General features: G+C 46.1%; 1 protein-coding gene across 1 annotated transcript; it reads right to left on the bottom strand.

Moving 5' to 3' along the window:
• Positions 1 to 4,171: 4,171 nt before the first annotated feature.
• SRPRA (SRP receptor subunit alpha) lies at positions 4,172 to 26,351 on the bottom strand. The gene is made up of 14 exons (XM_066607270.1): positions 26,162 to 26,351; positions 25,353 to 25,436; positions 24,936 to 25,099; positions 24,252 to 24,406; positions 13,902 to 14,052; positions 13,661 to 13,817; positions 12,764 to 12,876; positions 12,558 to 12,676; positions 12,051 to 12,137; positions 11,624 to 11,796; positions 11,325 to 11,538; positions 10,338 to 10,501; positions 9,979 to 10,077; positions 4,172 to 7,749 (listed from the first exon to the last, which is right to left on the bottom strand). Exons 1-14 carry the CDS (start codon positions 26,276 to 26,278, stop codon positions 7,621 to 7,623), a joined length of 1,926 nt encoding a protein of 641 aa, XP_066463367.1. The 5' UTR covers positions 26,279 to 26,351; the 3' UTR covers positions 4,172 to 7,620.
• Positions 26,352 to 26,402: the final 51 nt, after the last annotated feature.

Here is a 26,402-nt window from a genome sequence, read left to right as displayed (position 1 = left end):
GTGCGAGGTATATCTAACATTTAGAAAGTCCCATTGACATTCGCGTTAAAAAAAACAAAAAACTGTGGTATCTCGTGATCGCAATTGTGAAGGCACTGCAGTGTGCAGGCAAGTGCTTCCACCCCTTTTCAGGCTTGTGATATTCATTGATCCAATGGTCTATGTGCAGCTTAATCGCACTCAAGAGAATGGGATTGAGCTGCAATACCAGGAACAGACACTTGAAAATGTACGGCGCTGTGACTGACCCATAGTAAAGAGGTCATAGCACCCAAATGCTGCAGCCACTTCAAACAGCCGATCGTCAGGGGCGCTAGACCCACACCTCTCTGTTGTTGATGACCGATCCTATTTTAGTCATAGAAACCATTTTTACAGCACAGTAAGCTGCCCTGATTTGGGCTGCAGGTAAGACTGACGTGGGCTTACGCAGAGGATTTGGAGTTCTGTATCAGAAGCACAGAACGCTAACCACTATAAAAATTCCTATTATATTCATCCAAGCAGAATGTTGAACCTAGAAACCACATGATGAAAAGTGGAGAATCCTTGTAAAGAGATTGTGTCATCAGGTTCAGGGTCCCCTCAGATGGATGGATTGGCGTGCGCAATGGGCAGAGGATTGAACTCATTAATTTCAATAGCTTCGTTCTCCTTTATTTTTTTTGTTTGTGCATTTCGCGTGTGTGGTAAAAAAAAAAGCGCGTGCTCCTCTTGTGTGAATTTGCACACGAATGGCCCCACAAGAGTCTATGGGAGGTGCGCAGTCAATACGTGCGCAAAAGTGCAATACTTTAAAAACACATCTGGACCTCAGCCTTGTTAGCCTTTTAAATCACGATGGGGGGGAATGGCACTCGCGCATGTGCATAGGCCCTGAGTACGTAAAAAGTACACACAAATGTGCATACGTCTGTCTGAAGGAGCCCTCCTGCTGTCTGAACCACAGGCACCAGGAATGTGGGTCAGGGATTCCTGTAGGCCCTTTGTATGCTTTATGTAAATCCGCTTTGAAGTTTGAATAACAGCTGGGATATGCTTGCCCTCTCCCCGCCCGCAGCATAAAGATGGACAGCTCTCTCCCTACACAAAAAAAAAGGGGGGCATAGAGTTGTCATTCTGCATGCTGTAGGTGGGGAGTTGCTAACACGGCCCCCCTCCATGACACAGCATTTCAAAATGTCAAACTTCAAAATGTGTTTACTTTGAAACACTGCTACGTCTTAGACTAAAACGCCCACAGGGGCAACAGGCATCCCTCTTCCAGATTGATGTTACCTGTGCTTTTGGGTAGCATGAACCTGATGACCGAATCACTTTAAATGGGTTTTCCAGGCTAAATCTGTTGATGACCTATCATTTAGGAGAGGGTGTAGATGGCTGGAACTGTCACAGTGTGGGCTGCATTGCAGTAACCCAGTTTGGTATTGCAACTCTCCTATTCACATCCATGGCTTTGCACTATGGATGGCATTCTAACCAAGCCAGCGGCCCATAGCAGCTTCTGGTGATTGGCCGTGGTACAGAGTGGTGGATCCCTACTGATCTGCTATTGATAACCTAGCTTAAGGATAGATCAATAGTTTTAGCCTAGAAAAAGTGTTATGTATATAGGACTGGATACCACTTATGTTGGATGGTTCAACCCCTCCTAACTGAAAAATTTAGGAGAATAGAGGATCTACAGCAGCATGCGATGATGCAGTAAACCTAAAACACTGTATTCTTCCATATAAAAGCCAGCTACAACGCTTCGACCTTTGGTCAGGTCTTTATCAACATTAGCAATGTGATGATTTATTATAGGCCCACTCCGGCTTAAACATTTTTCCAGCTCAGAAATCTCATTCACACAGGACGGCAAATCGGGCAGAAGCCGGCACTGCGGCGCGGATTAGCCGGCCGCAGCATGCTCATTCTTTTTCTTCCTCTGCTGCGGCCGTGCTCTCCTCTATGGGAGCGCCAGCCACAGCAGAAGAGCAAGCGGCTGGGCCGCTTCAAAACCCGCAGCTAAGTGCCGCGGGTTTTGAAGCAGCGCTTCTCCTGGTGGAAATCTCACGGTTTTTCGCTGCGGCCAAACCGCGAGATTTCCGCCGGGAATCCGCTGTGTGGGAACCCAGGCTAAATATGCCCAATAAATGCTCCGCCAGCTAAAACAGTCGAGTAGAGGCAGATACTGATCGGCTGGCTCGTTTGTGATTGGGGCTGGACCTATAAACTCAGATCCTCTATGCGAAGGCACTGCTGGGTCTGATTGCTTACATAACTGATAGCTGCACAGAGGATTGTGGACCGTGATTGTGACCCTGGCACAAGGCAAGGAAGGAACCCTGTGCTACCACAAGGATAAATGTTTACTGGTCGTCAAGTTTAAATTAGTTTCTTAAAGGGGTGTTCTGGGCTTTTACTAGACACGACAGCAGTAGTTAATTGGGGATCCCTCCAATCAGCTACTCTCCAGCCCACTGTCATCAGTGGTAGAAATGTAATAGATGGTTTCACGGCCACTGGAATCAGTAGGAACAGATCCTCCAATTACACTTCTGGTGACAATGTCTGACCTTGCTGCACCGACAGCAGGCTGGAGGATCAACTAATCGGCGATGATCTCAAGTGGCGGACGCCCACTGATCGACTATTGATGACCTGTCCTGAGGATAAGTGATTAATAGTAAAAGCCTGCAATACCCCTTGAACTCCAATCCCCATGTTCACACAACAGGTCATGCAGGTGCGATTTTCATGAGTATGATTTTTGTTTATTCCTATTGAAAAAAACCTGCAGTTTTCATACGCATGAAGATGGCATGTGCAGCAATCTGTTTTTCTTACACTACGCATCACGAGAAAACAAATCGCAGCTTTGCAAGTGCAATATCAAACTTGGACCGTAATCGTACTCAGTCATGTAAATGAACCCTCAATCATGACCTGCTAAGGGGGATTTAAGAACTGGGATACAGTAAAACTGTCAAAGAATGCTAGTGAATGCAAACCCTCAAATTGTCTCTTCTGTTCTAGATTGCTTAATTATCTCCGTGTTTCCTTGGAAAGCTGGGTTAGGAGCGGTTTGGCCATTATAGCTATTCAACAGTTCCTCGGCCCTCTGAATGGCAGTAAATCTGCTTGTATGACACAAAGTGACATGTATCATTCAGGAGGCTGGGAAAGCTGGGTGACTACGCACATAGCAGCTATTACATCATCCATATGGGTTGACACCTAGTATGCACAGGAGCAGATATAACTAAAATAACATTTATCGACCATGGTTTCACGGCCGGCATACATACGCGACCATTTGATGCATTGGTTTCCAATGAATCAGTTCAGACGGCAAATTTTCCGGTGGGTAAAAATGGCCAGCCCGAAAAGATAGGCGACTGTTTTTATGCCAGCCGGAAAAGATGGTTCTGGACCTATCTGGCGGCCGGTCCAATAGACTCCTATAGGAGCTGCCAAAAAAGGGAGGTGGGAGTTTAGCAACATCTCTACTAAACTCCCTCACCCTTGCCAGCTGTTGGCAAAAGGGAGGGGACGGGATGGGAGATTAGCACACTGCAGCCAGCCGGCAAGGGGCAGAGAGTGGAAGGGCGTATAGCAGAGCTAAACTCTCTCCCTTCGCCCGACGATATTCAGGGTACAACGTCTACACCCCGCACTCAGCCGTCTGAACGGGTGCAGAAACGGGAGATGCAGCCTGACTTGGTTATGGCTGCCTCTTGCTCTACGATTTTCGGTAGCGTTGCGGCCATGACACGGCCGGACGAAAATTGCAGCGCCCGTGTGAAAGAGCTCTAATGCTGAGGAAAATCTGATCGAGGATGACGCCGAGTTGGTAACTATTATGCACTGGGGAAATAAGGGCAGAGGACCAAACTGTGCCACAACGGAGAGTGTGAGAAGCCATCTTCAAAGGCGACATCTAACCTTTACATTGTGTGTCGCCGGAGCCACGCTGGACATAACTGGAGAGGAGATAAACGCTTCCGGCTGGTACGAGGGCCAGGGTGCTCCCATCAGGTAATGGCATGAATTAGGCATCCCCCCAACTGGCAGGAATAGAGGATCATACCGTACAGTAATGAGAACACAGAGTCCCCCCCTGTTGTGTACAGCCAGGACTGGAAGCCCCCCTGTTCCCACCAGAACAACTTGCAGATACAGAAAGTTTATTCTTATTTAAGAAATTTATTCTCTTATAAATTAGGTTTTACTCTCTTTAAATGGACTGATCCATATATTGCACATCAGCAGAACATGGCGCCACTAGACGAGGAGGAACAAGATGTCATTAAGCTAAGTTCCCCATCTGAATGCAGCAGGGAATAAACAGATCATAAAGAACATTGCTGAGGTGAGGCTATAGACAAGCATGAACCCGGCGATCTGTGGCCAGTAATCTACTGCGAGCAGCCACCGCCCGTCACTGAACCACTGCTCTTGCGGAGGCGTGAGGACGTTCACTAGGTCTTCCTACGATGCTGACTGTTCAGGTACGACGGTCGCTCCTGTGCATTACATAGGAGCAAGAGTCGGTCAAGTGAGTGAAGGCGGAGCGGCCGGGGTTCATGGCAGCCCACCCGCCTCCATTCACAATAAACAAGATTGAGCGGCTCCCATTTACATCGGTCAGTCACTTGATTTTTGGCTCAGTGCCCTGTTGGCGGACGTTTGTACATGGGATGATTATCACCTGAATTTGCTGTTTCCAGTGATAATTTGGACAATAATTGCCCCATGTAAAGGGACCTTTGGCTGATCTCACAAGAGGTGCTGCCCCCTGCAGGGGCAAGTGGCAGGAACATGGAAGGGGTCCACTCCAGTGAAATGTAAATAATGCACTCACTTTATGATGAAAGGTCTGCAACTTTTGATATGCCTTGGATTTTATATTTCACCATTTTCAAAATGCAGTCATGGAATCAATCATTCTTGTTTCCCACTAATCATACTTAACAGCTGCTACGTTACAGTGTGTCAGCGCAGACCAGCCCTGCGAAGTCAACAGCAGAAGCACAAATCAGTTCACATAAAATCAGGTTCATGTGAAAGAGGCCTTAACGCAAAATAGGCGAGTCAAAAATATTGCATCTAAAAGAACCAATGGCTTCCAGTTCTTTTAGATGAACGCACCTTTTTTTAACGCACCTAAAAAAGAAAAAATAAATAAATAATTCGCGCAATAGGCGTGTTTTTTTAAGGTCAACAAATAGGATTTGTTCTGATGGCAAAACGCTGGAGACTCCATAGACTTCTCTAGGAGTCAATGGGAACTGGCCAGCAATGGGGAGGAGGGAGTTTAGGAGCAGGGAGCTGCTAAACAATGACAGGTGCCTCTAGTGAGGCATTTCATGTCATTCTATAGTTTGGGCGGCCGAGGGATTGCGGGGCTGCGGCGTTGTTGCACTGCAAGACGCCACAGCCAGCCGGGTAAAATTGTGAAAAATAGCTACAATTTGCTCATGGCTATTCTTCGTTCACACAATTTCAAGCTCCGATAGTTAGGTTTTTTTAGTTTGGCTATCGGAGTGTTAAAAGGACATTCGTGTGAAGGAGCCCTAAGGCCCCTTTTTACACCTGTGCCCGTGCTCCTGCACATTTCTGCTTGTCTTAGTCCTCCGAACCAAACAAACACGAGAACTATCGATCAGGCACGTGCCAGCACGACTTCTCCGACTACCTGATGTGCACTGTCTATTAGTGACATGAAACCTGCCTTGATTGGCTGATGCTGCTAATGTGATCAGCACCTGCCAATCAGAGAAACTGTGCAGCCATCTCTGTTTGTCTAGGCCCAGAGGGCCGCTCTAAGGTCGGCTTCATACAGACACGTGTTTTTGTGTGTGGTGTGCCTCAGCGCAATACATTTGCACAGCGAACAAGGCACTTTTGTGCACGTATCAGTGTATTTTACTGTACTTTTTTGCATATACACATGGGCACGAGACACTTCTCCGCACTGATTTAAAAGGCCATTTAGCCTTTTGATGTCCAAATGCGTTTTCTTCCCGTCTGTTTTGTGCTGTATTTCGCGCGCCCCCCTCCCCCCATAGACTTCTACAGGCACTTTTGTGCGCATATGCACACAAAATAGAGCAAGGTGCAGTTTTTTGCAAACCAGAGAAATGCACGTGCAAAAAAAGGGAAATAGGAGAGTGAACTCAATGAGTTCTATTCTCTGTGTATTCTGCACGCAAATATGTCCGCGTGAAGCCACCCTAAATGTATCAGGCTGATGTCCAGCAGAGGTGTCTAGAGGGGAAACACATGAGCAAACCCTCAGCTGTGTCAAGGATCAGGTCTGGAAAAGGTTTTCAGGCTCTGGCTAGACACAAGAATGTTTCAATTCACTGACAGCACATAGATTTTGAAAATGAAGGATTAAAGCCGTCTGTTACAAAGTTGCACAGCCTTCCATGATACGGTGATAGAACTAGATTTACATAAAACTGGAGGCCTCCTTGAGGGTGTATTCATACGGTCATGGTTGAGGTGCCTTAAAAGCATATGCATTTTTTGCAGCTCTTTTTGATACGGTTACAGTTTCCCCAGATGAAACATTTGTTTTAAGTGTTTCACCCCAAAAAGTTACATTAAAAATGTATATGGGTTTTCAGATGTGGTTTTAACAGCACCATGACCGCATGAAAGAGCCCTTAAAAAAAATATATAAAAGGGAGGGGGTGGTATTCCGGTTCCAACAAGTTATCCCCTGCACGCAGACTAAATAATAACTAACTGATCAGTGGAGGTTCTACCACTGGGACCCCCACAGATCATGATAACTGGAGCCCAGTCCATCCCTGAAGTAAGGAAACAAATGTCAGGCAGGCGCATTATATGTTCCATTCATTTCATTGAATGTGTCGACAATCCCCAGGTATCTCCGGCGCTCTCACTCAAATCAAGTACAGTGTGGTTGCCGAACCCGTGCTTCCTTTATCCAGGGACCAACCAGTTCCCCCTTCTAGTGAGCACTAGGGGTCCCAGCAGTAGGTCCTGCAATGATCAACTGGTTTATCCACCATCATGTGGATATCTTGTTGGAACCGGGATACCCCTTTAAGAGATTGCAGATTTCCATTAGCAGCAATATAAAGATACATTGATGGTCAGCACCGCCTGCTGGCCATTCATGGTGCAACAGCCATTGACTGAAAATTTTTTTCTGTGTCGGAGTATCATTATCTGGCGGGTCTAATGACAACCCTGTAGGTCCCAGAACCTATTGTGATGGTTCAGGGCTGGGGTGTCAGCACCTAACCATGACATTGGGTCCTAAACAGTCAAGGTAGCAGTAGAAATAGGCTACGGCTGTCCAAACTTCCAGTCACTTTGAATTCCAAATAGTCCAGATAATCGTGGATGATTGGAATTTTACTATATTCCAGATTAGCACAATCCAAATAGCTTTTTTTCTATGGCCGAGAATTGTGTATATATAGGGTCCTGCCTTTCCCTCCTCCCCCCCATTCAGCTGCTCAGAGCTCAACAAGTGCGAGGCACATGGACAATGGAGCCCAGTAGGGACAAGGATTTAGGCAGCAGAGAATACACATCAGAAGATAATACAGCAGATATAACACTAATGGAGAGATCTCTGGCCGCAGGCCTCGCTCAGGCTTTCATCAGTGCAGCCACCACAGCCTTCACATTCAGGCTGCGCAGGTCACAGTAGGTCTGCCCTGTACCCACAAACACAATGGGCTGTCCGGTGATATACGTCATGGAGATGGCAGCGCCAACCTGGAGGAGAGGAAGAACGAGAGGTTAGGAGAGCATCATCTAATATTAGCACAGCAGCACCGGGCCTCTGGCCGATCAGCTGATTGGGAAACCACTGTAAAGGCCCTTTAGACACAACCATTATCGCTCAAAAATCACTCAAAGCCATCTTTTGAGCAATAACCGTTGTGTGTAACTGCACTGAGATCATGCAGTTTTCATTAAAGCATCGCTCATCGTTGTCTTTCAGCATGCTGACAACAATGAGCCTTATCAGGGACTCACAGCAGGATACAGCTGATACTATGGTTTCAATTTTGAAATTTTGTATCCTATTCAGAAGGTGCAGAACTATTTATTATGAAGTGAATCAACTATGAAGATAAGAGTTGGACAAGGATGGTGAGGTTGGGGATTTTTATATATATTTATTTATTTTCAATTAAAAACACAGCCTACTGCAATCTGATTCCAGCCCACACCCCCTCCCTTACAGAACTTAGCAAAAATGCTAATTAACTTGTAAAGTGACTTTATAATCTTATTGAAAAGCTGACAAAAAGTTAAAATTCCTGCTGTCAACTCTGAAAATATTTTGCTCTGAGATGTTCATACAGCTAGAGGGTTTTCACTGTACTGAAGCACTGCTGAGCTTTCCTCGGGACCGGTGAGGGTTACTTTCTGCTCCATGACTGATATATTGGCAGCAGGCGCCCGGCTCATACACACAACTGGCAGGATTGGAGTTCAGCTGCAAGCCTGACAGTTTAAGCCCTCAGACACCGCAGTCTTCCGTTAAAAAAAAATAAAAAATTTTTCTTTCTTTAAATGTTCATGCATGGTGGATTTTGCCGTAGATTGGCAGTGAAGGGGTGAAGTCTTCTGCAGATCTGCACTACAATCCACGCCAATGGTATGAATTTTAATGCAAAATTTGCCAGTGTTTGTGCTGTAGAAAATCTCCACTGAATTTGCTATGTGTGAGCGCAATCTTATTGTGCAAAAGACAAAGAAACAAAGACAACTATGTAAATTTGGTTTTGCTGTTGTCATACTGATGAAAATATAGAAACATACATACTTACATTGACAAGTACACTTTGCCATGGTACAGCATGGTGTTACAGGCACAGCTCCTATATACTTCAATGGAGGCTGTGCCTGCAATGCCATGCAAGGCCACTGCAAAGAGATGTGTGCAGCTTAGTGAACATCTGATAGGCAGGGGTCCTGGACAGTGGACTTCAACTGATCAGCTATTAAATGACCCGCTACCTTTTTTAACCCTGACGACGTTCACCGTGTAAATAACGCGTTACTTTGATAAATTGGACTTTTACAGCTGCATCAATACCAAATATGTATTTTTGTTTTATTATTTAGATTCTTTTAATATAAGTATGGGAAAAGGGTTTTGTAAAACTTTTACTTACCTTTTATTTATTTTTTAATAATTAGTAAAACTTTTTTCACATTTATTGATCGCTCCTGCACGGTAACCCGAACATCGGTCGGGGCATTTAAATGCCGCTGTGAAAATTGACTGCGGCATTTAAAGGGTTAACAGCTCCAATTAGCAGCGCAGCTTATCGGAGCTGTTTCTACTGGGTGTCCGCTGTAAGAAACAGCAGGCACCCACATTGTATGGAGCGCAATCGACCCACAGGACGTAACTTACATCCAGTGGCGTTAAGGACGTGGCCTAGTTTGGAACCTTAGAATGTGATATTTTGGAGATTTTCATCACCCAGTTTCAAAAGCCATTACACCATATGAGGGCTTGTTTTTTGTGGGGCTGTAGTTTTTATTAGTACCATTTTGGGGTACATATAATGTATAACCATTCCCATTTCTACAACCAGGCAGAGGGTTAAACGGCCTGGTGCAAAAGAAAATAGGAAGAACAACAAGGGTGGACCGAAGAGCAGTTAAAAAAAAAATATTTACCTCTCGCTGCTCGCAGGGCCCCCCAGCCTTTACAAACTGAGCCGCACTTTTTTTTTTTTAATTATACACTGCCCACCCGTGTGGCCAAATTCCCTAAAAACTACTCTGTTTAAAACATTTATTTTTGGGGGGCCAGAGCAGAGAAAAAAATTTTTTACAACCTTTACCATTTGGTGTTAATGACATGAAACTTTTTAGGGGGTCAGCACAATGCCAAAATTAGGAACAGTACAGAACAACAGTGGCAGCTTAGTGCCAAAAAGAAAACTACTGAATTTTAACCTGGAATATGTAAGTTCCTACCTTATCATCAATTGTATCAAACTTGGTGAGCACAATCCCATCAATAAGACGTGCCTTCTCCGACATCGAATGATCCGCCAAAGCCTTGTTAAACTTCACCTGCGAATCCAGAGATCCCATCGTTACATCCATGAAATAAATAAATAGTCACCTGGCATCTGAGCATTTACAAGGATTTAGATTTAAGGTGTATCATCGTCTTGTCTGGTTGCCGGCTGCATCTATGATCCACAGGTAATTAGAATATATGGGTGACAGCTATCACGACTGACATAGCAGCCACATGGGATGTCAGACAGCTTCCCCAGACTGGTTTATCATTAGACTCAAATATTCTAAGCAGGTAATGAACACCTTACCAGTTGATCCACCGCCTCATTGCCGACCAAGGCTTCCCCAACGAAAAGGACGAGATCCGGCATATTGACAGCGATGAGCTTGGCCAGTGCAGTCATCAGTGGAGCATTGTCCTGCATGCGGCCGGCTGTGTCCACCAGCACTACATCAAAGCTCTGATTCCGAGCTGCATCATGACAAGAGAAACACACAATAAGGCTCCTTTCACACTACAGTCTCAGGCCTGACCCCACTGTGTCCAAAGTTCTGTCTCACATCCCAAGATGCATTGAGACAGAACCATAGCCCTTAATGTGTGAAAAGGAGACCACTTTGGTCTCCATTTCACAAGGTTTCCTTCCCTGGCAGTCTTGTTTTAGCAGAATATAAGAGCAACGTGGACGGCACGTTTCTCTGTTTCGCACATTAAACTCTGTGGTTTCAGGCAGATTTCCATTTTCAGCATAAAAGATGGAAACCTGACAGAGCGGGACACAGATTTTCTAAAACTTGTCCATAGCAACCATCACAGCACAGCTTTAACTTCACCAGAGCAGTTTAACCAACAGATTCATGCCAAGCATTGTGTGATGCATGCTTATTGTAGAATGAAAGTTTCTGCAACTTTCTAAAACACTTTGTTTCAACTTCGCACCATTTTCAAGATCTTGGCTTGCTGTCAGTGAATGGAAACATCCTTGTTTATATCGAGAGGCTGAAAACCTTCACAAAAGAAAGATTGCCTAGAAAGGATATATCAAACACTCAGCTGTAAAAAGTACAAGGTTTGTATGAGTTTTCATGCTTTGAGTGTAATCAACAAGGTTTCCATTCACATACAGCTCAAAGCAATCTTGAAATGGATGAGAAATTAAAAAGTCTATTAGATAATCACAGAATTTTTAATGGTATAGAGATTAAATACTTGATTTACATAAAACTGTATCAGATGCTAGAAGGTCGAGTTGCCCTTTAATGTTAATCTGTATCTCTCCAGTGAAGGCGCTCACCATAAGATATGGCCTCCATGGCAATTCCAGCGGCATCTTTGCCATAGCCCTTCTCATACAACTGCACCATGCTGCGCCCATTGTGCTTCTCAGGAGGGTGCAGGGAATTAAGGCGTCTGGTGTGAGTGCGTAGCTGCTCCACCGCCCCGGCTCGGAATGTGTCGCAAGCCGCTATGAGCACGTTATAACCGTTCTCGATCAGCCAGAAGGAAATCTGTATCCGGGGCAGGAGGAGAGGTCAGTTATTAATTGGGAGGAGGGTAAAGTTGACATCTCCCTGCATTCTTTTATGTACTTACTTTAGCTAGGTTGGTGGATTTCCCGACTCCATTCACCCCACAAAAAGTGATGACGTATGGACGACGCATGCGCTGTGACTCCATCACATCACGCAGCACATCCACACGACGCTTTGGCTGCAAGATTTGCACTAAGGACTCCTGTAAAGCTTGTTTCACTGCCGAAGTCACAGCTAATAGGAGAAAAGTGGAGAGATGAGAGGCACAAACTCAATGTCCACCCCTGATCACTATTATACCAAGAAGCAATCTAACAGCGAGTGCAGCTCCGGAGTGTAATTACTGGTTGCAATTCAGGATAATTAATGTAGTCTTCGTATATTATGTCTCCACCAGCAGAATAGGGAGTACAATGCAGGATAATATAGTGAACAGGTGGATGTGGGATTTACAAATTTACATTTTTGGAGGAAGTATTCCGACTTACTTGAGAAAGTTCCCATGACTTTCCCTTCCAGTCTTTTTGCCACAGACTCGCACAGCTGCACAGCAATGTCCGCGGCTACATTCTTGGCTGCAAGAATTGCAAAAATGTTAGAAATGACTGATCTGTGCACAAGAATGTCACTGACAACATTCTTCTGGATATCAATTTTATACTAAAATGCCTTACAGGTGATGTTCTGCATGACAAAAAAAGGTATTTGCATCTGCATCTATCTGTGGTCAGGTAGGACTTGAGTCATGATCCACTCCTCAGGCCCTGTGGTACACCGAGCATTATTAGTCTTCGGCATAAGCAGGCTCTACAGTGTGTATAACATGACCAGTATGGCAGCCTACTGAGCACCATGGGTACTTGTATATGTGATAGGGACTGACTTATGAGACACCTTCTCTTATTCCAGTCAATACTCCAGGGAAGCTGAGTGTAAGGTGCATCACAGCTCCACTGCTCACACATTTCACTATTTCCTATCAATCTGATACTCACTTATGAGATGGTCCTTCATCTTCTCTAAAACAGGTTCCATGTCTTCCAAAGATAAACTTTTAGCCCCCACCAGGCCCTTCAACATCCCAAACATTCCTCCAAATGCGCTCTTCTTGGCACTGGAAGAAGAAAGAAAACCCCTAGTGATGAGAAGACAACACAGATCCCTCAACCCTCTCCTCACCGGCCAGTGACATGTAGGTTACCTGGACTTGGCTGCAGCTTTAGTTTGAACAGAAGGGATGTCTTCCTCGTCTTCGCTGCTGCTTTCATACTCCACATCCGGGGGGTTTCCTGACATGAGACCACTACGGGATCTCTGGAAAACACATCACATGAACAGTCCACAATGACCAAATAGGTTCACATATGGTCAGGGGGGTAACTATAGGGGGTGCAGGGGATGCGGTTGCACCCGGGCCCAGGACCCTTAGGGGGCCCCCATAAGGCCTATCTTCTCCGTATAGGGAGCCTAGTAGTATGAATAAAGCATAGTTGGGGACCCTGTTACAGATTTTGCATTGGGACCCTGAATCTTCAAGTTACGCCTCTGCATACGGTTATTAAAAGGGGTATGCTGGCCACGAGCAGTTATCACTAGAGATGAGCGAGCATACTCGCTAAGGCAAAATACTCGAGCGAGTAGTGCCTTATTCGAGTACCTACCCGCTCATCTCTAAAGATTCGGCTGCCGGCGGGGGGAGAGCGGGGAGGAACGGAGGGGAGATCTCTCTCTCCCCCCGCTCACTCCCGCAACTCACCGCTCACCCGCAACGGCAGCTGAATCACCCATCCACTTCACAGGTGCTAAATGCCAGAACAGTAAAGGCTATGACAAGAATACCCAAGCAAACTGCCATAGACTGAATAGAATGTCAGGGCAAATGACAGACTGCAGCTCCATCCAAGCTCCTAGCCATAGTCTTATGACAGGAAGGGCAGTGAGTCCCAGCAGTTGACCTCCCACCAATTGAGTATTCATCACGCAACAGGAAGGGGACAAAGTTGCAAAACCTCATTATATATAACTGGAGGATCCATATATCTGCATCCTAGCTCTTCCCCAGGACTATGACTGGATACCCCCTGGTGTTCTATCTCACCAGTGCCTCCAGATCATCATCTGGTGCAGCCACCTCCTCTGCGTTGCCATTGGTAGTGGGTTTGCTGTAATCTAACTCTTTGGTGGTTGATGCTCCAAGTTCCCATACACGGGGCTGCTTTCCTTTCTCCTTCTGAGCCTCCGGTTTTGGGGATTTGCTATGGAAAGAAAGAAAATACAACTATATAGGCTACATCAGCATTCAAGTGATTGCATGACTCTGACCCATGTCATATACCCACCTGGCTTTGTCCCCAGTCTTCATTCTCTTCTTAAAGAACTCCTCACGTTTCTTCTGTATGGCCTCCTCGGTACTTAGCTCCTCCCTGTCCCCGGCTGATGCAGGGGCACTGACCTTCACCTTATTTGACGGGACGACTTCTGGTGCAATGTCTACAAAACGGAGAGAAGGCTTCAGTGTGGGCAGGAAATCAGTGTGTGCAGCATAAGCAGAGCCTCCAAAAGCCGCCCGAGGCCCAGGCCCCTCTTCTGCTCTGGGCATAGGGCACAGCAGTGGAACCTGCTAGAAATGTCTGTGGAACGCAAACATGTTAAGACGAGGTCATGTGGTGCAGAAAACAGTCATCAGGACACTCAACAATAGAAATACACTGACAATTGCCGAGGGTGCCCCCTTCTCCAGTCAAAATTGCAATGCACTTAAAAGGGTTTTTTTTAGTATAGTAACAGAAAAATACAAATGATAAGAGTAATGAATTATTCTAAGCAGATGTCCTTCTAGATATTTTGACATTCTTTCTACTGTTTATGTACTGGATACGTCTTTCTTCAAGGATAATATTCCTTTACAAACGATTATGTACTGGACATGTCTTTCTTTATGTACTGGATGTGTCCTTTTCAAGGATTGTTTTGTTTGCAATAGAATAATTTGTAACAGAATTTTCTGTTTTTGCAAGCTATAAGATACCTGCATGTGAAGGGGTTGTAAACTTACTATGATTAGCTATGAAAAGTTTATTCTATTTTGATTGGTTCTTGAGGGGGTGAAGCAGTTCCTGATCACCTCCTGACAAGTCCTGGAAATCTTGCTATATAAACTATGCAATAATAAAACGCTTCAGTAGAACTTGGAAACATCATTTGAGTGTTTCATGTGTATTCTTTGATGAACCGCTGGGCATGCTTGACTGATGAGGCTTCAATACTCCACAAGTATCACCTGCTAGCAGTTGATTACTCTAACATTCTGGTGGAGAATGCGGGCAAGTGAGATGTCCTGAAACCTGCCAGTGATCTCCGGATAGTAGACATCAAGCAAAACACCAAACCGCAGTAAGACCTTTTGATTCTTAAGTGTGTTTGACTGTCTATTGTCTAGAGAAGGGTACAGAATTCAATTTCTATTTTACTTGCTGTAAGATCATCAGTGTATGAAAATAATAACATTGTCTGTGAGTGTGAATGAGTAGACAGTGTCCCCTTTGTATATGTAGTGTACTACTCCTTCACAGGAGGGGTAAATCAGAGCCTTTACAGTTCCGATAGCCCCTTATTTGAGTGGACCATTTTAGTATCCTTAACTAGTACGTTGCCCCTGTTCCAGATGCAACAGAGATTGGGATTATTTTGTAAAACGATACGTTCTCTCATACAGTGACAGACTGATCTGTTCCCCACCGGATCTAGGTTGACAAACGTTATTGGGACTAAGACTACTTGAATGAATGCTGCAAAGTGTGAAGGCGATTTGTGGTTAATAGAAGTGCACTTTATAGAGGGGTTTGCCTACTGTGTCTATTTGTATTGTGGCTGTATGTCAAGATGGTGAAAGACTAGAGAAAGGGATGCCCAATTGCTAGACTGATTTAACGCGGAATTGGGACAAGTTAAAAGACTTTTAGGAAGGACCTGAGAGGTGACTGCTGTGAAGGTCATGGCACAGATGGAGAGGAACCCTCTCTCACTTGATAACATCACCCAAAAGAAAGGGGAAACCATGTCTATTATGCAAGGATGTGTGTGGTATGAGGGAGTGGGAGACGACCACATGGGATTACAGTCAAGAGCAACTGCAGATGAAAGAATCCTATACTGTACGTTCCTGGGTGGACTTCATAAACCTATCCATAAGGTAATCCCCCGAGCCAAAACAGAGGTCAAGATCCTGCTCACTTATTAACAGTATGTCAGTCAGTTGAACTTACACAGGAGCAATCTAGAAATACTGGAATGAATGCGACACAGATTCTCAAAAGCACGAGGTGGTCAGCTCAGATGCAATGGTCCAACAAAGTAAAGGAGGAATCTAGTGCAGTCTCGGTGTTACAATTGCCAGGAAATGGGTTATTTTTCTCACAATTGTCCACAAAAGGTGCAGGGCAAAACCCACCAGCCAATTAAAAAATTGGCGATCCGGATGTCCCACACCCATTCATTGCACCAGCAATTCCAGGTGAGGAAAGTCAATCTGTTTTGACTACCCTCACCCTACCAGCAAGTGACCCCATCAGTTGTTATTGGCCCCTAAAGCAGCCAGTTCAGTTTTTAGCACATCTGATATACCAACAGAATTGCTTTCAGGGGTGATGAAATATGGAATTAGATATTATTGTACCTTGACGCCACCAGAACTGGTGGGTGTGCACAAGGGGAAGGCTGTTTTACAGCCAGGTGATGACCCGTTTGTCATTGGCAGTCAGTGAGTGGACACAGCGGGTCCAAGGGAGGCTGCAGCAGGACTGGAGTCCTGCTGCAGTGCGCCGAGACTGTTAGCACAAGAGCACTGACTGAACCACTTCAGGGAGGACAGTGGCGGGGACAGACACACTGCGCCGGGGGTGAGTGACAGGGAGCGGGAGGGTACAGCGGTGCACGGTCCAGAAGCAACAGCATCGTTGCAGAAGGACCAGAGCTGCACGTCCCGCTGTGACTGTTTCCCTCCGCCGCCCTCTTCCCCACTCACTGTGCTCCAAGGTGGCTGACTGGCATCAGAGTCCCCTCGGCCCATAAGACAGTCACCGGCACCCTCACATCTTCGTGAGTGTCCCCGGCGGCCTCCACTGTGTGCTACTGGCAGCGCTGTGACTGTTGGCACAGGCGCTCAGGCAGCCTCCCGGCAAGCAGTCACAGCGCCTAGTCAGAACGCCGCTCCTCCGTCTGAGGGTCTGCTGCCTCCTAGTTCAGAAAGGCGCTCCTCCAGACGCCGCTCACATTCCTTCTACGTCCTGCACCAGTGGACCAGCACGCCTGGGAAAACTGCGGCTGGAGTGATTAATCACTGCCAGGACCTGTGAGTCCGAGCACGGGAAGCCAGCCCTGCAGCCAATTACAAAAATGGGGCATCAACTGGCTGTCAAACAGCCTTCCCCTTGTGCACACCCACCAGTTCCAGTGGCGTCAAGGTACAATAATACCATGGAATGAAAATAAGAGGTAAAGAAATGCAATTATGAAAAACAAAACAATTAACTGCAATCCTTCATGATACTCAGGAAGCTGTGGGTAGATTTTTGGTGTCAGAAACCTGCCCAGCCAACTTATTGGGGGCACATATACTTACAGCAAATCAAGAAACAATAGTATTAAGGTGACTAGCCCCCTAACTAACCAACAGCTAACTGCCCTTTGTGCTGTACTTACAGTTGCAGATTACCAGGACAACATATCTCCTTACATGCAACAAGTTCTTGCATCGGTCGAGATTATGTAGGCCAAACAACAAAATGGATGTTGGACGACTGCCTGTCACTCTGGTAAAGAAAAAAACTGACATAGCCGCCCAACATCAGGCAATACCCTCTGAGCGCTTGAAAAGAGGTATCATACAGAAAAGTCATTCCCCTTACAACACTCCATTGTTTCCAGTCAAGATAAAGGTTGCCAAGGAACAACCTGAAACCTTTTGCATAGTCCATGATTTACAGGCAGTTAATGCTGTCCCAATTGTCAGCACTCACTAAAAGTGCCAAATCCCCACATGTTGTCACAGGTACCGTCCAGCTTCACCTCTTTCACAGTGGTGAATATCACAAATGCATGTTTTCAGCATACCCCTACAAGGGAGTGCCCAGCTCTTTTATTCGCTTTGACACATTGTGGCAAGCACTATTGCTACTGTGTGCTCCCGCAAAGAGCAGCCAACTCTCCAGGGCAGTACTCCGACGCCCTACATACACTTCTGCAAAACTGGGTCCCAGAGTATCCAGCACCTCACTGCTTCAGTAGGTTGATGATTTGCTTCTGTGTTGTGTCTCAGCTGAACAGTGTCTGGAAGAGACTGTTTGCTACATTTATTTGCAGAACACTGTTGCAAAACCTCAAAGTCTAAACTTCCGCTTTGTCAACCCAAACCACAGTCGTGTCTAGACCATTACATATCACAGGGCACATTACCAATTCTTGCCATTCCACTTCCCAGAAACCCCCGGAAAGTTCACTCTTCTTGACATTGGCGAGATACTACAGAGAATGGAAACCCCAAGCCTCCAACCATCTGCAACCCTGCCATGACTGTCTATCCCTCCAAATATTTGAACTGTCCATGGAGGCCCAGCAATGCTTTCATGATCTCAAAGAATCCATAGCATTAGCCCCAGCTCTTGGCCTTCCTAACGGCCCTCCCCTTCACCCTTTTCTTGCATGAAACACATGGGCATGCACAAGGTGAGCTCACACAGAAACATGGAGGGAAAGTAGGCCAGAGGCCTACTACTCTATGAAAGAAGACACTGTAATATTAGGGTCACAGTCACATGCACGGTCATGGCTGCGGCAGTATTAATTGACAAATCCACCCCCATTGTACTTGGTCACCCCCTCAGTCATTGTTCCACGTCATACTGGAAACACTCCACCGAGCGCAGAATAAATTCTCTCAGTGGCCAGGCTCACCGAGTATGAAACAGCAATGTGTGAACTTGCAAATAAGGCTATAAAAAGATGTACCGTTCAGAATCCAGCTTCATTGCTTCTACTGAATTAGGAAAAAGTGTGGAGGGAAACATGGATCATCAAATGCAAATGCATGACTGTTTAGAGCCAATTGAAAATGAAACTAGGGGGTCTTGAAAATGTTGCTGAAACTTCAATTGCTAATGCAGATTTTGAGTTGGACAAGCAAAGACAGGCTAAGGTAACCAAGAATTAGGTAATTGAACAGAAACCACCCCTCTTAGGAAATCTGCTCAGCGGGCCGAGCTGATGGCGCTCACTAAAGCATGTAAACTGGCTGAAGGTAAGACTGTTAATGTCTACACCGATTTGAGGCACGCTTTTGGAATCTCATTTGATTTCGCACCCTAGAGGCGCAGTAAAAGTTTTGTTGGATCATCAGGTAAACCAATCCGAAATACAGAGGTGGCATTCTTATTGCACCAGGCTTTAGCTCTTCCCAACCAGGTAGCAGTCAAGGTCAAGGCTCCAGAAGCTCTGGAAAGTCGAAAGGCAGATGCAGCAGCCAAAGTGGCAGCCCTACTCCCACTGGATACATCAGCCATCCACCTGGTTGCAAATGAATCGGGTGTAGATGTGTCTTTGTTGTCTCTTTTGAACGATCAAGCCCCTAGGAGTGAAAAGGAGGAGGGTGCAGAACCGGATGAGAAGGGAGTCTAGAGTAAAAGGTAAACACCTGTGCCTCCCCGCTCTACTCTAGGATGTCACATTTAAGCCAAGGACCAACGCATCAGTCAAAGGAGGTAATGTGTGTTGTAGGGTCTGCTGCTTGGATTGCCCCGGGGTTCAACAATGCTGCAGGTTTGTGCAGGGATGCATGATTTGTGACCGACACAACCCAGGCAAAGTTGCCAAAGCACCTCTTCGCTGCACTCCAAGGCCAGACTGCCCATTCCAGTGACCTGCAGATTGACTACATACAGCTACCTAAGGTAGGTGTTTGGGAGTTAGTGTTGTTTGCATAGACCTCCTCTCATGGTGGCAGGGGGCATGGCCTGTGAAGACCGTCAATGCCAAGACTACAGCTAAGACGTTACTGAACAAAGCAATCTGTAGTTATAGTGTACCAGAGATCATAGAAAGTGATAGAGGTACACATTTTACTGGCCAGATACTTCAGGAAATCCTACACGGGTTAGGGATCAGGGTTCCACACTTCAAACCACCCACAAAAAGTGGTATCAAGGTAGAGACTGAATGACACTTCGAGGTTAAAAATACAGAAAGCTAAAGAAGGCAGGAAAACCCATGTCCAGAATGTTGTCTTCTCTTAGCTCTCTATTCAGCGAGAACCACACCTAATAGAAAGGGCAAGCTGTCTCCATAGGACGTCCTGTTCGGTACAGCCCCTGTGACAGGCTTATACTTCCCTCAGCAGTTGTAGACCGGAGATGGAGACCTCACATCCCATGTGAAGGGACTCCTCAGACTTAATACTCATAAATATATGTGTTTGCTTCATTCCCAGATGCAGACTCAAAAGAGGGGGGGGGGGGGTCACACAAACTTCCAAGCAACTGGGTGGTCCTCAAAAGGCCCGTGAGGAAAATCCTGGAGCCTAGATTTGACAGACCATGCCAGATACAGCTGCCAACCGCTACTTCAGCCAAGCTAGAAGGAAAAGACACTGGATACATGCTGGTCATGCAGAGAATGTTATATTTAGGATAACAAGTTTGTTGAACATCTCGAGGTCATAATCAGAGACTTTGACCCTACAAAAAAAAACATAAAAATTGCTGGATTTGCACACATAGCCCCACTGCAGCAAGAAGCATGCCATACATAGCCATTCTTTTACATGCTTCAGATTTAAGGGTTTTCTGTAGAGATGAGCGAACCTACTCGTTTCGAGTAATTACTTGATCGAGCACCGCGATTTTCGAGTACTTCCGTACTCGGGTGAAAAGATTCGGGGGGCGGGGGGGTAGCAGCGGGGAACAGGGGGGAGCCCTCTCTCTCTCCCCCTCTCCCCGCTGCAACCCCCCCCCCCCCCCCCCCCCACTCATCCACGGCGCCCCCCGAATCTTTTCGCCCGAGTACGGAAGTACTCGAAAATCTCGCGGGGTGCTCGGGCGAAAAAGGGGCGTGGCCGAGTATGCTCGCTCATCTCTAGTTTTCTGTAATACAGCTGGGTGTACCGTAGTGAAGAGCAGTGAGCACAAGGTACAGGAAGTTGCATTTCCAGGTGCTGCCTGGTATCAGGATCTGTGGTTGGTATGGAACCGGTCTATCTTATTGGGAAGCCAAGAAAAAACAAAATACAAGCCCGTGACCTGCTATCCCTCCGTAATCAACTGTTCCTGTTTCCAAATACTCTTTGCGTATACACCTCGTACAGACTGTAACGGTGCAAACAAAACATGCCGGTGTATAGAAGAACCGGCCAGTGCAGGAAAAGACAAGTATTGTGCCAACGATTCCCTCTGTGTAATATTGGACGTAGCTGCCAACAACACTGCTGAGAACCAGGGATAAGCACTGGAAGCTGTGTCGGCAGTGTGGTTGGCAGCGGTCCTCAATAACTCTGTCCTGCCACTCTCACCAAGCCTATAAATGGCTCCACAAGGTAAAACAGGTCTGTGCGCTTTTGCTCGGCTTCCATCTGCCACATTTATTACTTCCACATGACGGTTTCTCTTATACGAGTATTCCTAAACACCCCCTCTTTAGAAGAGCCACAGCAGATGAGCCCAGACCCAATGGTAGACCTCATGCACGGTCTAGGAGCATGGCAAATAAGGTTTGTATCACCCTGTTCATTGTCCCAAAGTTTATGCAAATGTGAACAAATTAGTGTAGGCAACAAATTATTTAGATGATCAGATAAATGTAATTCAGTCCCACATAATTGCAGCCACCAACCGACGAACAATAGTACTTGATTACTTGTCCTGCATATGCAGAACAGCCTCTGACATCGCAGCACTGTCCTACATACAATTAAAAATGTGTCAGCCCTCGTTCGACATGGGAGCTACACAGAAAAAGCTGAATGTCGGACGAGAGCCAACACTGTATTGGAAAAGGTTAAAACTATTGGAGGCAGGACAAGCTATATTTCCAATACTGCTGTTGTGTGTAGTTGGTTACCGGATATTCAGGTTGGTAATGCGTTGCTTACCTTATATGTTTAAGGAAGCTTGCAAAACAGGAACTAAGAAGTTACCAAGTTAGTGAACCCTAGACAATGCCCGTATGATGCTGCTTATCTAATGACCAACCAATTACATGCATCCCACGCCTGCAAAATCTTTCCACTACTTTAACCCTTTGCAATCCAATTTTGGATTCAGGGTTTCCTAGGGGGCTTTCTCTTTCTGTCATTATACAATGGGGCCATCTGCTGGCTAGACCTAGTACGGCAGTATGTGACATGCTGGAGAGGCCCCCCACAACAGAGCGGCCAGTAATATACAGTAAGAATACCCTGCCGGACGTCTTCTGACATCAGAGCTGTACAGCCTTCAATCAGAATGTCTTTAGACGTCAGACAGTGGATTGGAAAGGGTTACGGATTACTTGACTGAGGAATCAGGTAAAAACAAGTCAAGACAAGGGATTAGCCCTTGTACATTGAAAAATGAAAGTTGTCCCCTCTGGAATTCGCTTAGGAGCGACGTACCTGGGTCAGTAATGATGTGTATAAACAAAGAGGGGAAAATGCAAGAGTCATTTAGGTATAAGGCCGCCTGCACACGACCGGGTCAGATTCCCCATGCAGGATCCTGTAGCGGAATCCAACCCGATGCCTGTGACCCCCTACATACCTGTCTGGATGGTTTTTGCCTGTGCTGCAGATAAGCCGGCCAGCGATATGCGCAGTACAGATGTGACCAAGTTGTCGCTAGGCAATGATGGAGATTCAGCGCCCTTTCCGCAATGATGATTGCAGAAGTGCCGTGGGACGGACAGTTTCCATTGACTTCAATGAAAGCTGTCCGCATGGAATCTGGCTCAAAATAGAGCATGCTGCGATTTTCCCCCAGCGAGCAGAAAAATCGCCAATTGATTTCCGCTCGTGGGCATGAAAACCCACTTTTACATTGCATGCTATGGCCTGTATTTGCTGCAGAATCCGGAGGCAGACACCCGCTCCGGATTCCGCAATGCAATTCCAGCCATATGCATTAGGCCTTACAAAACATCATTCCTGCAGCCACTTCTCCGCACTTCACAAAGCAATGGTCAACAGTAAAAAAATACAATTTATAAGAATAATGAGTTCTAGATTTTTTGACCTTCTATTGTTATGTACTGGACGTCTCCACAATATAATATAATCCCTGGACTGGATGGGTCCTTCTCAGGGATGGTTTTGTTTGCAATAGAATAATTTGTAGAAGAATGTTCTGTTTCTACAAGCTATAAGATACCTGCATGTGAACGGGGTTGTGAACCTACTAGGATTTGCTATGAGATGCTCACTATACTTTGACTGGTTGTTGAGGGGCTGAAGCAGCTCCTGATCACCTCCTGACAAGTCCTGGAAATCTTCCTATATAAATAACTAAGAAGAGCTTGGAGACATCACCTGACTGTCTCATGTGTGTTCTTCTCCGATGCACCGCTGAATGGCCATACTAGACTAACGATACTTCAATACTGCTTGAGTATCACCTAGAAGCAGCCGCTTACTCCGACACCCCTTTAGGGTGACAGTTCTGCGCCAACTACACTTACATGAGACACATTCCAAGATTACAGTAAAAAAGTGACAGTTCCTGGAGGGGATTTCCAGTTTTAATGTGACCGTCAGGGGACTAAACACTATATTTTTTTAAATTTAAAATAACCGCATTGAGAGATTATTCATTTTTTTGTATGGCATATATTTATATACTAGTAGAGTACCGTATATGGACCGTTAGGTATGTGCCGACAACAGGAAATATAGTCTGACCACCCAGTCCTTACAGATTAGCTACAGACTCCATTCTCATTTGCTACTTTGTATACCAGACTACCTATGATGTTATCCAAGAGGTATCACCTCCCCCTCACCAGGCTCTCCATTTTAAGTCCGCAATTAGCATTAATTGCAGCATTCTTCTGATCCCCACAGTCAGAGCAGGACTGTGCCCATGTACCAGTCAGGCTAGCTTCATACATCAAATGCCATACTGGGCCGAGAACCCTGGCCCAATATCACGCTCGTCAATGTGCATTTTACCCGCGGGTACGATGCTCATGCAAAAATGACTTGCATCACTTCTGTGAAATTCCGATCCTCCAGCGCTCGGTTCAGGCGTGTCTGTGCATTAGCAAGTGTTTTCCAATGATTTCAATGGAAATCAATGCGATGCGCACGCGGGGGCAATGTGATTGACTGTCACATTGAAAACAATGGGCAATACATTCCGAGGGGCACGGAAAAAAAATTAGACATGCCGCCATTTTTTACCTCAGAGCACCGCTGTGAGGAAAAATAAATACAATTAATCACTCAAAAGAATGGAGTTCATATTCGCACGGGTTTTGTGCATCTCGCAACACACAAAACTCATGCGAGATTGACGCATGTGAATGTAGGCCTATGGCGTGCCTCCTGATCTCAAAGACAGACTTGGCTACTTGCCCTGCTGATTATTCACTCAAAGGCTACCCACCGGTGCCAACTGCTCATAACCAGCGTTCTGCTTCATCAAAAGTTAAAAGGGTTAACCCTCTAGACTCACTCTCTTTCTTCGAAGACTTGTTCTTCTTATTATTCTCTTTCAGTTTCTCTCCTGGCTTCTCAATCATGGACTTCACCGTCTTCTTAGACTTCTCTGACTGTTCGAACGTCTTCATGGCAGTAGGGGCTCGAGCTTTGGTGCTTTTCTCTGCAACCCTGCACGGCGGAGACATAACTACAAGTAAGGCCGAGCGCAGAATAATAATAATAATAAACTTTATTTGTATAGCGCCATCATATTCCGCAGCGCTTACATAGACAGGGGGGGATACAGAAAGACAAAATACAAACATTACAGAACCACGGTTAAATAGTAATCAGTTGATGGAAACAATAGGGGTGCGGGTCCTGCTCCAACGAGCTTACATACTACAAGTAATGGGGAGATACAGAAGGTAAAGGGCTGGAGATGTGCACGGTATGGCGAGGTGGAGAGTGAGGGATGCTCTACACATAGACAATGGTCAGACATTTAGCCGTGTGACGGCAGAAACAGTATGACTGCAGGCGCGGTTTATGATGGCTAGCAGGGATTGCAGTCAGTAGGTCAGGGAGTAAATCAGACAGTACAAAGCATTGCCCCCAAATACCCCTACACTGCACTACTACACCGCACTACTACCGCCCTGCTCATACCGTCCAAATGGCGACATCCAAAAGCAGCAGCCCCTGAAGGATAACGTACCTGAGGAGCATCTCAAAATCCCCATGGAAATCAAAGGAGCCATTTAATAAGCCCAGAGCGCCATTCTGCTGTATCTGATTGCGGTATTTATCCCGGAACTCTCTGTGGACGTCATCTATTAACTTGTCCACATACGTCAGGGTTAAAATCTTCTGATACCCAACCTAAAGAGGAAAAAAAATGATGATTAATCAGACCCATATGGTGCAGCCACATTCCCCCTCCAATTCTGTGTCAGTCTTCACTGGAGTTCTGACATTCTATTTATGAACCAGGAAGTCCAGGATGAACAGAGCTCTAGTTTCCCTCCATGCATTGGGGTGGAGGAGGTAATAACATTGTATAGAAGTGACCAGATGAATAACTGCAGGCGTGCGATCCGTGGGGGCGACTTGCGAGTACGGTGAAATGTCTTACCACGAACACCAGCTCAAACTGATTGTCCAGCTTGTACTTGAGGGTGAGCGAGTCATGGGTGTAGCAGTTGCTGCCGCCTCTCTCCTACAGAAAATACAAAGATGGAAAAAAAAGTTTAATGGCTCCTTAAAGGGGAACTCCAGTAATGATGCGTTAGTGACCCCTCAGATCTCTGCAGGCATGGCCGCCCATCACCAAGCTCCGCCTCCACTGCACGGTCATGCTCTAGATTACTGGCGCCATGTATATTCCCTGCTAGTATTTAAGCTGTCCCGGTCAGTGCCCCATCATGAACCCCAAAATTACAGCTCTGCAGGACATGAACTACCCATATGTCAAGACACAACACCCCACATGTACCTGTCATCCCAGAACGCTTCCGCCCTCCTGCCATCAACCCCAATATTCCAGGGCAGTGGCACCCCAAAACAACCAAAGCTCTTCACTTCCCATGAACCCGATAGCACAGCTCTCATCATCACCACCATCATCATCATACCCGATGTCCAGTCATGCCCACGCCACGTGCCAACCCATCACATGAGGATCCCCAATACAGCAATCATGTCATCCCCTTACTGACACCCCATATTATTAATGGGGACCCAATAGGATAATATGCAGTGACATTTCCAATGTCCTACAGAATTAGAGGTCCAACAGGTCCTGAACCCCAAGTGTCACCATATGAAGGCTGGAACCCCTAAACCAGTCACATCTCCTGAAAGTCACCCCAATATCCCCCTATAGTACAGCCATTTGCTCTCAGAACCCTAACAGTTGAGATGACAGCGCCCCCAGGCGGCTACCTGCAGGATGACAGAGCGCAGCAGCGCATTGACCGAGTCGCTAATAGAGCCGGGTACACCCTGGAAGCACCACAGCACGATGCCGCCTTTACTGAAGATGGTAAAGAAGTCCAACATCTTTCACCGTCCGGACCAGACACACCACACGTCACCTACAGTCCCGGGACACGTCAGAGAAACACCGGTTACACGTCATTTCCGCTTTTACCAGAGGAGGTGGAGGACTAGGAAGCGATACACC

The sequence above is a fragment of the Eleutherodactylus coqui genome, chromosome 6, assembly GCF_035609145.1.
Source record: "Eleutherodactylus coqui strain aEleCoq1 chromosome 6, aEleCoq1.hap1, whole genome shotgun sequence".
In the NCBI taxonomy this organism is placed as follows: Eukaryota; Metazoa; Chordata; class Amphibia; order Anura; family Eleutherodactylidae; genus Eleutherodactylus; species Eleutherodactylus coqui.
This window is presented reverse-complemented; position numbering and strand designations above follow the sequence as displayed.

What these genes read in the sequence shown, in the direction of transcription:
- SRPRA (XM_066607270.1), bottom strand. Translation starts at nt 26,278, where the DNA reads ATGTTGGACTTCTTTACCATCTTCAGTAAAGGCGGCATCGTGCTGTGG. An exon ending in AGTTTGAGCTGGTGTTCGTG is followed by an intron (nt 25,100 to 25,352) that starts GTAAGACATTTC and finishes TTTCCTCTTTAG; the next exon opens with GTTGGGTATCAGAAGATTTT. An exon ending in AAGACTGGGGACAAAGCCAG is followed by an intron (nt 13,818 to 13,901) that starts GTGGGTATATGA and finishes TTCTTTCCATAG; the next exon opens with CAAATCCCCAAAACCGGAGG.